The 13,896-nt window shown below is 34.2% G+C and overlaps 4 protein-coding genes across 8 annotated transcripts in view; 2 read left to right on the top strand and 2 right to left on the bottom strand.

Moving 5' to 3' along the window:
* LOC127873085 (uncharacterized) overlaps positions 1-13,896 on the top strand; it is a 309,934-nt gene that overhangs the window by 150,982 nt on the left and 145,056 nt on the right. The gene's annotated exons all lie outside the window — the stretch shown is intronic.
* Positions 1-13,896, bottom strand: part of LOC127873077 (galactose mutarotase-like) — a 320,608-nt gene that overhangs the window by 199,430 nt on the left and 107,282 nt on the right. The window lies entirely within an intron of this gene.
* LOC127873084 (uncharacterized) overlaps positions 1-13,896 on the top strand; it is a 344,149-nt gene that overhangs the window by 308,374 nt on the left and 21,879 nt on the right. The window lies entirely within an intron of this gene.
* The window catches only part of LOC127873062 (polypeptide N-acetylgalactosaminyltransferase 2-like), a 38,568-nt gene that overhangs the window by 20,640 nt on the left and 4,032 nt on the right, over positions 1-13,896 (bottom strand). For both annotated transcript variants that reach the window (XM_052416642.1, XM_052416643.1), the window contains exons 2-11: positions 12,303-12,709; positions 7,801-7,899; positions 7,494-7,561; positions 6,812-6,999; positions 5,686-5,773; positions 5,204-5,291; positions 2,667-2,770; positions 2,183-2,309; positions 1,360-1,452; positions 664-747 (exon numbers count right to left, since the gene is read on the bottom strand). In XM_052416642.1, the coding sequence (XP_052272602.1) occupies positions 664-747; positions 1,360-1,452; positions 2,183-2,309; positions 2,667-2,770; positions 5,204-5,291; positions 5,686-5,773; positions 6,812-6,999; positions 7,494-7,561; positions 7,801-7,899; positions 12,303-12,709 (1,346 nt within the window). The remainder of the gene's footprint in view (positions 1-663; positions 748-1,359; positions 1,453-2,182; positions 2,310-2,666; positions 2,771-5,203; positions 5,292-5,685; positions 5,774-6,811; positions 7,000-7,493; positions 7,562-7,800; positions 7,900-12,302; positions 12,710-13,896) is intronic.

Here is a 13,896-nt window from a genome sequence, read left to right as displayed (position 1 = left end):
CGACCAGAACCCGCTGATAATATGCACATCTCCTCTTGGTAGTGAAGCTTCCCATAAAGTTTCATTGAATTCCGGTCATAAGTTGCTGAGAAATAGCCCGGAAAAAAATTGGGCATGGACAGACAGACAAAGCGGCGACTATATGCTCCCCCCAAATTTTTTGGGGGGAGGATAAAAAATATTAATTCACAAGAAAGCCATCACAAAATAATACTAAACAAATAATCATGTACCACAGATCTAATTCGTCTGGTATGTTTCTAACTGAAATGACTTATAGTTAATTTAAAAGTATTTTCAATGAATGATGTAAAAACTACACTTGTGCCTTGCTTTGGGAAAACAGGGCTAAATACATGTGGGTAAAGTACTTTCCTCTTTTATGGTATTTTCCATTTGAAGAAATTCCTTTCTTAGCAAAAATTAAGTTAAGACTGAACGTGTCTACCTGGATTAGTCTGGCAAGCTGAGCAAATATAGGACAACAGTTACCGCACATGTATTAAGCCTTATTTTCCCAAATGCTGCAAATTTTCATTTGATTTACAGGAAGGCAAATTGATAGCTGCAACAGAATAGCAGGTAGAGGGCAAAATGGCAGAACAACAAGTGGACTATTGTGATTAACCTGAACCTATCTTATCTGATGCTGCACATACTTACTTAAGCTCTGGGTAGACATTCTCCAAATACCATTTAAAGGATTTGCACTGTAGCTTCTTTCGTAATGATAATCTGTCTGATATACTGCAAAATAAACCAAGAGAAATCATGTAAGTTAAACTCTGTCAGATGCGTTGCCTTAGTTAACACAACTTTAGTATGCAAATAGTCATTATAGCCCCAAAATTTAATGTAACATACTAAACTCTATCATACTTTTAAGAGAAATGAATCTCTTACAAATTAATTAATTCAGGGAATAAAATTTGTCTACAGGTTGTACCTTAATCTCCAAAATCAGCGGATTGCTGGTAGAAATGAGCCACTTTGATACTGATTATGGTCAAGTTTTATAACTCTTTAAAATTAACAGACTGATAATAAAATACAATGTTTTACTTACTTTTCAAGATAAACAAACTGATAATCAATGAATATGTTCATGTCTTATGTACATACTCTTTAAAATAAACAGGCTTAAAATGGAAGAATATATTCAGGTTATACAAAAGCTTCAAAATTAATAGACTGATAATCAAAAATAATATTCAAATTTTGCTGATCATCAAAGATAATATTCAAATTTTACTAACTCTTTAACATTTACAGACCGATATTCGAAGAATATGTTCATGTTTTACTAACTCTTAAAATTTAACAGACTAATAATGGAAGACTGTAATTATTTGTACTCACTCTCCAAAGTCTACAGACTTGGCAGATGGAACTGATGCATAATAGAACTCTTTGTATTCGTCCATCCAAACCTCCGCAGCTCGACGAGTGTTTCTGTAAAGCATAAGGGATAATTTCATTATGGTATGCTCTGATAAATCTGATGACATACTAATATAATAAATTAGTATACAACTTTCTATAAAAAGTGTCATTTGCACAAATAAATAATCAAATTTGCGTAATATTATAGCTTTTTTATCTTACCTGGTAAACAATAATATGGACATGTGGCAATACCATATTTTTAACGTCTCACCATTTATTGTTCTTTATTTCAGCCTCATACGACCATCCAATCCCAAGTTATTAAGCAAAACTGCTTTTTTATATCAATTACAGAAAGACTGACCTTAACTTTGTCAATGCAAACTTAAGTTATCGACCAATAGCCAGTTTGATGCCACCACCAATTTAATACACCTGCATGCCCCAAAGCCCAATAAACGCAACTCAAACAACCAAGTTTTTAAAATGCTACAAAGACCTAATTAAAACTAAATTATGCATGTACTTGAAAATGCTTTATCTCAATCTGGGTAAACTTAGCTTACTGCATGTTCGTTAAGTTCCATCCCAAATAAGCCTCTGTGGACTACCACACTTTCTGCCTACACTGAATTTTTGTTTAAAGGAGAATTTCTTTAAACGAAACATTACATTAATTCTAATTGCTATTTCTCAGCAACTCTGTGACTTCACAGGCTAATCTGGGGCCACACTTTACGCACATGAATTCAACTATGTTATCCAAGAGCAAGGCTTATAAATCAATGGATCTTACTTGGCAAATACATTACCACTGCCCCCTGGGAAGGTGTAAGGGTGCTGCTTACGGAACACGTGACCAACACGACTACAGGGAATGATCTCCAGTGTACCATGGCACTGCCACACACGGAATGATATCTCTGAAAATTATAATAAAGGTTTCATCTTCAATCACCTATAATATGTGAGTGTTTTTTTACAGAAAACTTTTTAAAGTACAAAATGTACCTATAATATTGTGACTTTTACAGAAACATTATACAAGAGCAACATAAAAAGTATGTCAACTAACATTTTTACTCATTACTTATGGTAACAATACAATATAATTCATGACATCAACTGTCTAAAAGAGATCCTACTTTCACAATCTGCTAAAAATATGTGAGACATTGATATGATATGACATGATTTTAGAATCTACTCAAAATTTGTTAATGTGTTGAACAAATATAAATATCATTGGTGGAAAATGAAAATAAGTATGAACATATTACCCAGATTTTCTCCTCCCCATACGTCCATTGCCATGTCATACTTCCCCAGCTCCTCAAACCAACTCTTGTCAATAGTGAACAAGCCACCTGCTATCATTGGTGTCCTGAAAATCATGGAAATTCCAACAAATATACAATCGATCTTTGTTCTTGGAAAACTAGACTCAATGCATGTGTGTAATCCACACAGGCTAATCAGGGACGACATTGTTTGCTTTTATCAAATTAATCGTTTAAATAGTTTTTTCTAAACAAAAATCGGCAAAAAGTACCGTAAATACATGAATATAATACTCCCTCATGTGTAATACGCACACCCAAGTTCGATCCAAATTTATCAGTAAAAATTGAAAATCCGAGTATAATACGCACTTAAAAAATCAGTTTCCCAAATTGGCCATGACACTGTCATTAAAAAAAAATAATATGTCAATATATTTTTGTGTTGTGAATATGGCAAAGCAATTTGGCATTATCAACCTGTTTCACAGTAATACCCCGGTACATTGATCGCGATGTGTTATCGGGCCGTTGTCATGAACGTTGCATAATAAATATCTCTGTCTATTGTTTATATTACCGTTGATTGTTTTATTTACGCTGATAAGCGATGGCCCTTCTCAACACCTTTACCAATAACACACGGGCCACCTGCTGACACCCAGGTCAAGCAGTCATAATTGCAAAAGAAAGAAACAGAGACGCTGTTTTTTTATAACATTTAATTCAATTTGAAAATATTCAGAACAATAATAATTATAATGATAAAATATTAAGTATTATTATATATATATATATATATATATATATATATATATATATATAATACCAATGGTTGGTTTATTTAGCATGTATGGTAATATACTATGTAGCCATAACAATTACTGTAGGCACACTTGCCCCCCTTTGATGTAATGGTGTAATTCAAAATGGCTGACACGCAGCGAATAACAAGGATTAAGTTGAAATTTTCACAGGAAAATTTTTGTTCTGCTTTACATTCGTATATAATACGCACCACCTACTTGAAGAAAAATTCGGCAGGTAAAAAAGTATTATATTTGTGTATTAACGGTATCATCACTGACTGCACAGGCTAATCTGGGACAACACTAAATGCATACATTAAGCCCAGTTTCCCCAAAAGAAGGCTCAATTTCATACACATATACGCCGTATCGAGCTTGAACTGGTGAACCAATACAAGTATCTAGGGTTCATCTTAATACATAAGAGGCCTAAGCAAGGGAGCAGATAGAGCATTTAGGAGTGTCATTAAGGTACACAACCATCAAAGACTTGGGCTTAAAACTATTTGAGACATTATAAAGTGCATGTGTTGTAACCGTGATGGACTATAACACTTCGGTGTGGGGTTCAAGGGAAATATAAAGTGTAGACAATGTACAAGTCCAAACAAAATTGACATTTTATTTAAAATTGTGAAAGATAAAAACCATGGAAAAAAATATGAAAACTTATCTAGCAAGTAGATATATTTTAATTTATTGAGCTCAGCTAAAACATGAGAATCACAGAATGTTAAGTCATTTTGAACAACTATATACGCACAGTCTGACTCCTCTTACGGGAATGTGAATGGTAAACCTTAAGAGACTGAAAGTGGCCTCTAAACACGTTTAGTATTGGACATACATTTTTACAATTATTTATTTCATCATATAAAATAAAATGTTTTTCACATTGCATCCTAATATGTTCAAATTTTAAAGAAAATATGCAGCAATATGAGTCGTGGTCTGAGAAAACTGGGCATAATGCATGTGCGTAAAGGGTCGTCCCAGATAAGCCTGTGCAGTCCACACAGGCTAATCAGGGACGACACTTGCCGCCTAAATTGGATTTTTGCTAAGAAGAGACTTCATTTAAACGAAAAATGTCATAAAAGCGGAACGTGTCGTCCCTGATTAGCCTGTGCGGACTGCACAGGCTAATCTGGGATGACACTTTACGCACATGAATTAAGTCCAGTTATCCCAGAAAGAGGCTAATATATATCAAACAACTGTCCAAAGGGCCCTCTGCCAAATTCCAAGTTCAAATCAAACTGATTTTTTTTAACAATTTTTAAAACATTTAACATGGACTAATTTGGTGTAAATAGAAGGTAGGCCATGGCCTTATATAATTATTTAATTAATGGCCTTCATTAAAACAAGAGATGTGTTTGTCAGAAACACAATGCCCCCTTATGCGCCGCTTTTTTTTTTTTTCAACTTTGACCTTGAAGAATGACCTTGACCTTTCACTACTCAAAATGTGCAGCTCCATGAGATACACATGCATGCCAAATATCAAGTTGGTATGTTCAATATTTCAAAAGTTATTGCAAAACTTTACTGTAAAGTTAAAGTTTTGGTGACAGAATGACAGAATGACGCAATGACAGACAGAAAGAAAGAAAGAAAGAAAGAAAGACAGGTAAAAAACAATATACCCCCGATCTATCGATCCGGGGGCATAAAAAACTCTGTATGATCTCCTAATATACGACATTAACAACTATGTACTAGTACCTGATAGGCTCAATAGGGTTGTTGACCCTTTTATTTCTCTCCTCTGCTGTCATGTAGTCCCACTTGAACACCAAATTCCAGTCAAACCCTGTAGTAAATATTGTACATACATATGGACACTGATGGCAAATTTTATTTCCTATCTTTACAAACTTGCTCATAAACTTTTTTGGTAAAGTTTACCTGACAGCCTGGACTGTAAAATGTAATTCAAAACATTTTACATTGGCATGAGTTATAACCTTTGATTAATTTAATGACATCATATGTGTTCTCATTTCTACATTAATTGAGTCTCATTCAAGGAAAAGTGGACTTAATGCATGTGTGTAAAGTGCCATCCCAGATTAGCTAGCACAGGCCTATATGGAAATACACTTTACGCACATGCATTAAAACAAATTTTACCAGCACCAGGCTACATGTGAATTGACGAGTCCTTTATGTAATGTAAGTGGCTGATACAGACAAGAAGTTCCTACCGCCTTTAAGATCTGCTGAAGCTCCAATGTATTCAAAGGTGTCCATGTTGATTACGTCTATAATGGGGCTCACCACTCGGTGCTTATCCTTTCAGCAGAATGAAAGAATCTTTTAATGCTGATAACATTGTGATAACTTATAATATTCAAGAAAACCCATGAAACAAAATGGTTTATGTAGTTTTTATTATTGTATGTAAGTTCTGTATTATGTTACAAGATTTGTTGCTCAATGTTAAAGATTTGCATTTTAGGAGGGTACAATACTTGAGGAAAATGTTAAGAGATGAACAATGATAAATGTTTATGTAACACACACGCACAATCACAAGAGCATTCAATTTAGCTCCTGTTTTACACTGTTCTGAGCAACAATCTATTCAATTAATCATGTATTGTTCTCTCGACAGAATGTGATATTTCACATCCTTTTGTGAATCCTTTATCATGCGATACTGATATGACACCAGTATGGTACCTCATTCAAAGTGTGTGATTGGAGAAACTTTTCAGGATTGGAGTAAAACCAGGTTTGAAGTCATTTTAAAATCTAAAGCATGAAATCAGCAGAAAGAAAGAGAACTTACAACCATTGTTCCATGAACACTTACTTCACCAAAAAAACTTCCTTAAAAATAAAAGTATTTTTTTTATTCATACGAGCTGCACTCTGGGTAAACCGGGCTTAATGCATTTGCTTAAAGTGTCCTTCCATATCTGCACAGGCTAATCAGGAACAACACTTTCTGCATTTACTTTATTCTCGATAAGATGAGACTTCCTTAACCCTTTGCATGCTGGGAAATTTGTGGTCTGCTAAAATGTCGTCTGCTGAATTTCTAAAGTTAGCATTTTCTTGAATTTTTTTTAAAAGAATGCTATCAGAATAGCAAACAGTTTGGATCCTGATGAGACCCCGCGTTCTGTGGCGTCTCATCTGGATCCAAACTGTTTGCAAAGGCCTTCAAAATTCTGTTCCAGCACTGAAAGGGTTAATAAAAAATACCACATAAGTGGAAAGTGTTGTCACTGATTATCATGTGCAGACGGCACAGGCAAGTCTGGGATGACATTTTACACACATGCATTACGCCTGGAATGTCCAGACCGCAACACTAGCTCTCACCAGTTTGACTTCGAGCAGCAATGGCTCCAGCCAGTTGGTGTTACACTCGCAGTGGCTGTCAAGAAACGTCAGCACAGGAGCCTGCGCAGCGTTGGCTCCCTTCACCCTCGACCTCATCAGGCCCTCCCGTTGGTTGTTGCGTATCAGCTTCACCTTCTGGATTCGCGCCAAGTCGATTCCATCAGAAGCTGGTAATAAGAATCCAAATTTAGAATTGGACACTTTCATTTTTTGCCATTGGTTCACCAAATTGGTATTTCAATACTTTTTGTATAGAGGACATACAATACTTTTTTTATTTTAGGGACTTATTTACATTGTGCTTATTTGTATGCTTAATGTTTCTTTCAAATATTTAAGATAATTGTTTTATAAAATGAGTTATTTGTTAGACCCTTGTTAAAACCAATTTACAAATCAGTTATCAAAAACGCCTCCAAAAACTATAACTTGTAAAATATTTTAGAAATATGTCTATTTAATTATAACTGAATGCGGTGGTGATACAATTACATAGCCCTAAATATGAAACATGTGAAAATGGAAATAGTAAACACTCTTATAGAGGAATCCACTCACCATCATTGCTAAAGTCATCTACAAGTATGATAGAGGAATTAAACGAATCCACTCACCATCATTGCTAAAGTCGTCTACAAGTATGATAGAGGAATCCACTCACCATCATTGCTAAAATCGTCTACAAGGATGATCTCTGTCAATAAATGAGAAGGACTCTTGCGAAAAACACTGAAAACAAAACATATATAGAATGTAAAATGTAAATAAATCACTTCTTGTTTTATCAAAATAGACACACAATTAATTTAAAGAAAGTCTTGTATAAGTTTTTGTATTGATTATTTGTTAACACTGTAGTTGTCTTTTCCAGAAGTTACAAATGATGCTTTCATCAAAAAGAGAGATTTTTCATCTGCTACGATGCCAGTCTAAATAATCACAATGTATTGTACTGTGAGATTGTATACCTGACCACAGTTCTGAGCAGCGCTGATCTAGCCTCATTATGGAATGTAATTATAACACTGGTGGAAGGAAGATCAGAGGAATAGTCTTGACGTCTGCACCTGAAAAAACATGTTTAAAACAAATAAATTGAACATGTACATTATACGGTAATTACGATTCTCTGAACAAGTAAGACAGAACATTTCTCATTGCAAAAATGAATATTGAATTTTCTATGGGGTATATCATTCAAAATCTTCCTGAATTAATAAAAATATATGCTGGTTAAATAAAATCTTATGTATAATACTATAGACAATTCCAGAATCGATAAATTGACCGCTGCCATATTGGCTATCACGTGACCCGCTGCCATTACGGTACTGAAGAATCTGGTACACTACAGCATTCAAAGATATCACAAAAAACATAAATGAATTATATTTCACATCCCTAAAAAATAAAAGTTAACTAAAAGTTATACATGCAAAATTTCCAACATATGTGTCTCTGCAACAATATTCAGTAACAACATGTTATGTTTAAGGCCGAAATAGCTGGGGTTTTAAAGAAGTCCTTTCAGTTCTGTCTTTGCTTAAAACACAATTATTTGTTTCTTGAATGTAAGTGTTTCAATATAATGTTAAAGTTTATATCAGCATCTATAGGCTGAAGTAAACTTTGTGATTTATAGTGTAGATCTAAATAGTTCTAAAGATATTAATAAGCGAAACTTTTATGGCCAAGGTACACAATTTGATTCCAAATCAGATATCTGCCTTTGTTTAAAACACTATTATTTCTTTAAAAAAACTTATATAGTTCCGGAGGGACTCATTAAGAAAATTTATAAGATTCAGAACTATGGCAGAAATTTTCTATTAAATAATTCATATCTTTTTTTTTCTAAACATTTATTACATGTATTGCGTTATAAATATTTCTTATTTATGAATTATTTTTAAAGGTAATGCAAAATATATAGCCGAAATAAAGTTTGTAATTTTAACTAAAATTTGTCCGCAAATACATGTATTTATAAGCTAAACTCAGTAAGGTTTCTGGTAGAGGCAAACTTTTTCATTAACAAGAGCTGTGTTTGTGAGACACAATGCCCCCTACTGCGCTTTGAAGCCGCACGGCAGATATTTTAGAAACAAGGTTATATTTTGAATGTAAAGGTCACAGTGACCTTGACCTTTGACCTAGTGACCTCAAACCATGTTTGATGGTAGATCTCAATGAGATGCATGCACATGTGAAGTTTAAAGAACATAGACCCAAGAGTTTTCATTTTATGAGCAAGGTTAAGTTTTTGGACAGACACAAACAATGACAGACAGACAGGCCAAAAACAATATACCCCCGATCATTCGATCTGGGGAAATAAAAAGTACCTGGTTTAGCCTAATACTTAAGTGTTTTTTATCAATATCTTTATTTAAAAATTGCTTTTAAGCTGAACCCGAAATTTTCAGCCTGAAATGAATTATGTGATATTAAATGAACTACGTGTAGTACAGGAGATATTAATTAGCAAAAAATGTGTACGATGTCAGAACATGGAAAAGCTTTTTTTATTAAAAAGTGTTTATCTGCTTTTGCCTTTAACTGCATTTTTATTTTATTATTTAAATAGTATTTTACTTGTAAAATCAAAGTCTATAGCCTAAAAAACTGTTTTTGTGCAATTCTCAACATTTACTTAACTGATTTCTTGCTTTATTTTATGTTCTTAATAAAGTATTAATTTACGATATAAATGCTCCACATAACACATATGGAGCCGTAAGTAAACTTAAATAGTTCAAATAATGTGCTATACATTCCATAGACGTATTACAGTAAGTTCTTTGTGAAATTTTCACTTTAAAGTTTAGATTTAAAATAAACACTTAAAATTCAAACAAAATAGTTGATGTTTTTCATCGCTAATTAAGGATTGTCAATTCAAGCAGGATAATGGTCTTGAAAAACTCTGTATGCGATCGAGGCAAAAAAGCATTCCCTCAGTGGGAGACGATGTCCCACAGGTGGATTAAAAGTTTTAGTTGGTATTTTTGTGACACCACATTCTGCATGTCTGTAGATGCCGTTATTAAGATGAAAACCATGTGTCACCTTCAAATAACATGAAAAATGACAATGTGGGCCTAGTTCATGCTGAGTTGTATGACTCTTATTTCTATTAACCACCAAATAACTGATAAAAATATTTATTTAAAAAAGACGAACTATTATGTGATGATCAAATCGATAACAGAAACTATTTAAATCTTCAAATATATTAAATATAATCGCTTTACGTCATTTTATTGCACAGGTATCTACATAGTTCACTGTATTATTTGGTACCGTAATGGAGGTGCATGCGAGTATTCAGGGGCGGTAATCTGGGAGTTATCAATTTCTGGAGTTATCAATTGAATTGTAAAAAAATCCAATTTGTTTCATTTCCATGTTAAAAACTTATTAAGTTCTGATAACATTGTTGGCATATGTGTTTCCATTCCAATATAAGTGTTAAGCAGCACTTCCACTAGCTTTCAAAAGTTTGAAGTCCTGACCTCCAAGCCTTAAATTTTGGACGATCAAGTCATACATGTAAGGTTGGAAGTCCCATTTTTATTTCAGTATTTTAATAAACCCTACCCAATGTGTTGATTGCTTGATGCATACATGTTCCAACTCTATCCATTGCCCTATAATCTGTGTGTAATTACGAGTTGTATTTTCAAACCCAAAATATGACCTATATTGACGATGAATGTGTTTAAGAATTGCATCAACACAGACGTCCGCTATTTAAAGCATGAGCATTTACAAAGTAAATTGTGGGATTGGGGAATTCTTATTGAACATGCATGAATCACATGGCAAATACATCGTTATAACAAAATCATTATTCAATGTATTTTCAATTCGCATAAGTAAACGTATTATCCTAAAAGCATCTCCAGGTTTTATTATACATGCAAAGTTAAAAAAATCAAGCCACAAATGAACATTTTTCATGTAAACCCTTTGTACTTTCAGATTAAAAGCATGCAAAATTAGACTTTATGTACACAATCACGTAATTCTTACTCGAGGAAAGCGTGGGCTTTAATATTTATTGCTAAATACAATTTTTTTTTTCTCAGAGACATTCAGTCAGATCTTTTCTTTTGGTTAAAAAAATGTAGACACTTTTTCACTGCAGTTGTTTAGATAGGTCAGTATTGATCTGTGATGTGTGCAGTTATTGTATACACCTTGTGTGTGTATCAGAGTTTATTTACAGGTCCTACTGGCCTCTTCACGAGGTCTTTGTAGCCCGACCTGAATTGTATACACCTTTCTTTCTTCTTCATTATTTTTTATCGAGTGCACCGGGATTGTCTCCCATATGGCCATCGCCCCCAGAAAGACGTGTTAGTTGGTTACGGGGGATAGTGCAAGATACAGGAAACACCCCGTTCCAGAGGTGACCTTGGGTCTTTTAGTGCCCGGTGTATGGCACCTAGTACACTGCACCTCGGTTTAACATCTCATGCCAAAGACGAGTTAGTAGGTTAGGTGCAGCGGGGGATCGAACCAGCGATCTCTGGATTGTGAAGCCAGTGTGTTCCCACTGGACCACGGATCCGCTACTTGTTTACACCTTGGCATGGGATGGGCCTATATAGGGCTGTCTGAATGTTGATTGGCTCATGTGATTACCAACAAGAATTTGATTGACAGCTGGAAAAATCAATATTGGCCACTTGCTGAGAAATTCATGCCATACAGCAGCTTGTAGGCCGAGTTACAGGATTGAATGATAAGTGTTGAGATTTATACGTGCTGTGTATTAGACAACGAACTTCCTTCAGATGTAGAATGGACGTACGATTGCCGTTTTTGGGTGTTAATTATGCCTGGACGTCTACTAACTGGAAGCGCTTATTAAGTTTTAAAGATATTACTGTTTGTTAAAACCTATGACATTGTCTGTGTGCAGCATGTCTTCATGACCCATAGCTATTTTTATTTGAAAGTGTAATTAAAGCGACTTTATTTAAGGAGGTTGTCACAGATGACGAGCATTGTGACGTCAGACTGTTACCACATTTTGGATTTATTTAGAAAAATTTAACATGAACATAAAAAATAATTAGAAGTGAAAAAAAGAAGAGTCTTTATTTAATTTCTCTGATATAAGTTAGCTAAAGTCTCCTAAAGGAATCAGTTTTCTAACAGCTGTCGGACAGACATACTGATTTTTTATTATAATAAATATCTGACGTATTCAATCTTTTTCAATTTTAGAAGTAGGACCTGTTTTCTGAAAATTTATCTTGTAAGTCATCCATCTGAAGGCAAATTTTTACTTATTAATATTAGCCTCCAGTCCAGCTTCAAGTTTATAAAGAATAGTTTTTAAAAATGTTTATTTAAAACCCTGTAAACATTGCAAACTACATACAATCATCATGTTGAGTTAACCAGCAATAATTTGTATCTCTAAATTAAGAAAACAAGTTTGTTAAACTTTACTTACAATGCGTTTCTAGTGTCTGGAACATCTCTGTTGGACTTGGTGTCATCACTGGCTTTTTGGTTAAATTTATTTCTGTTGTAAAAGTCTTCACCAGGTTGCAGTGCATTTTTACTAATATAAACGCTCTCCTCAAATTGTTCCCATGGAACATCATCAGGACCATCAAATAAAGCATTCTGATTTACAGCGTGAGCACTTTGCTTCGGATGTTCTTTGACAAAAGGTAAATCTGGCAATGGTCTGTGTGGATCAACAGGTTCTATATGCAAGTTTCTTTCAGGCTCTGGCTTCTTCGGTATAGCATACGTGGGTTCTTTGTTTGAAATGAATTTGTTTTGATCTTGGTCCAATTCAATCTCAGCTGGCATAACAACATGTCTTTGGTATCTAAGTTCTGCATTATCTTCCTAAAAATCAAAATGTTTTCTACCATGATTAGTATTAATAAAATGTTAATTTTAAATGGATACACCAGTCACATAACAACAAAATAACTGAAGACAACCTTCAAGGCAGACAATGCTTGTAGCAAAACTTGAAGGCACCATGTACAATTTATTAAACGTGAGATACTTCTAAGAAAGCCACGTGCATGATCACAGTGTTTTCATGGAAATATATGGGTTCACAATGCCTCCCATTCCGATTGCCTTTAACCCATTTATGCCTAGTGGACTCTCCCATCCTCCTAAATTGGATAAATTTATTTCCAAACTTAGGGATGTCTAGTATATTTATTTCTATATTAAGAATATTTCTTACAGAAATTCCTTTAAGCAAACAGCGCAGACCCTGATGAGACACCGCATCATGTGGCGTCTCATTTGGATCTACGCTGTTTGCCAGGACTTTTTTCTAGATGCTAGGCATAAATGGGTCAAAGTTATGTATTTACCCCCTAAATTACCCCTAAATTTATATAAAAATCACCTCATAATGTTACTAATAATGTTAATATGTTATAATGTGAAAAAACAAAATCAGAGAAAAAATAACCTAGACACTCACAGAGTACAGCACGTGTAAAATTTGTCCTCACATGTCAACTGTAAAAATATTGATCATTCAAAAATATAAAACAACGGGTGATTGAATTTTTGGAAGGCATATCGTACAATTCCCTTATATTGAGGGTCTCATGATTTCGATCACTTTGTTTAAATTAAGAATGCCGCACTTGTGATGACATTACACGCAGTGCTCCAGATAACATGTGTAAAGGCGTAAACACGAATTAAATTTCTTAAATAACGATTTAGATTTTAAATATTTGCGTAAAGTTACGCATTGAAAAAATAAAACACGAATTCTAAATTTTCGAAAGTGCGTAAAACTTCCAGTAGCAAATTATATACGGTAAACATTTCATCCTGGTTCTGACTCGTCTAGGCTCTCAATTAAAACTACAACTTTAAGTCAACGTCACTCAAGCGTTTGCTGTGAGGAGGAGCCACACCAAAGAACCGTCAAAAGGCCAAACAGTCTCGATTCTGTTCTCCTAGTATTGCAGGCGAGTCATTACTGTTTATTGTACCTTTTTAATTACACTTATCGTAATTTTTATACACAAGTAATATACTGTTTACCTATTCAA

Source organism: Dreissena polymorpha, chromosome 3 (genome assembly GCF_020536995.1).
Source record: "Dreissena polymorpha isolate Duluth1 chromosome 3, UMN_Dpol_1.0, whole genome shotgun sequence".
NCBI classification, from domain to species: domain Eukaryota; kingdom Metazoa; phylum Mollusca; class Bivalvia; order Myida; family Dreissenidae; genus Dreissena; species Dreissena polymorpha.
The sequence above is the reverse complement of the archived record's forward strand: the minus strand, read 5'-3'. Positions and strand labels throughout refer to the sequence as shown.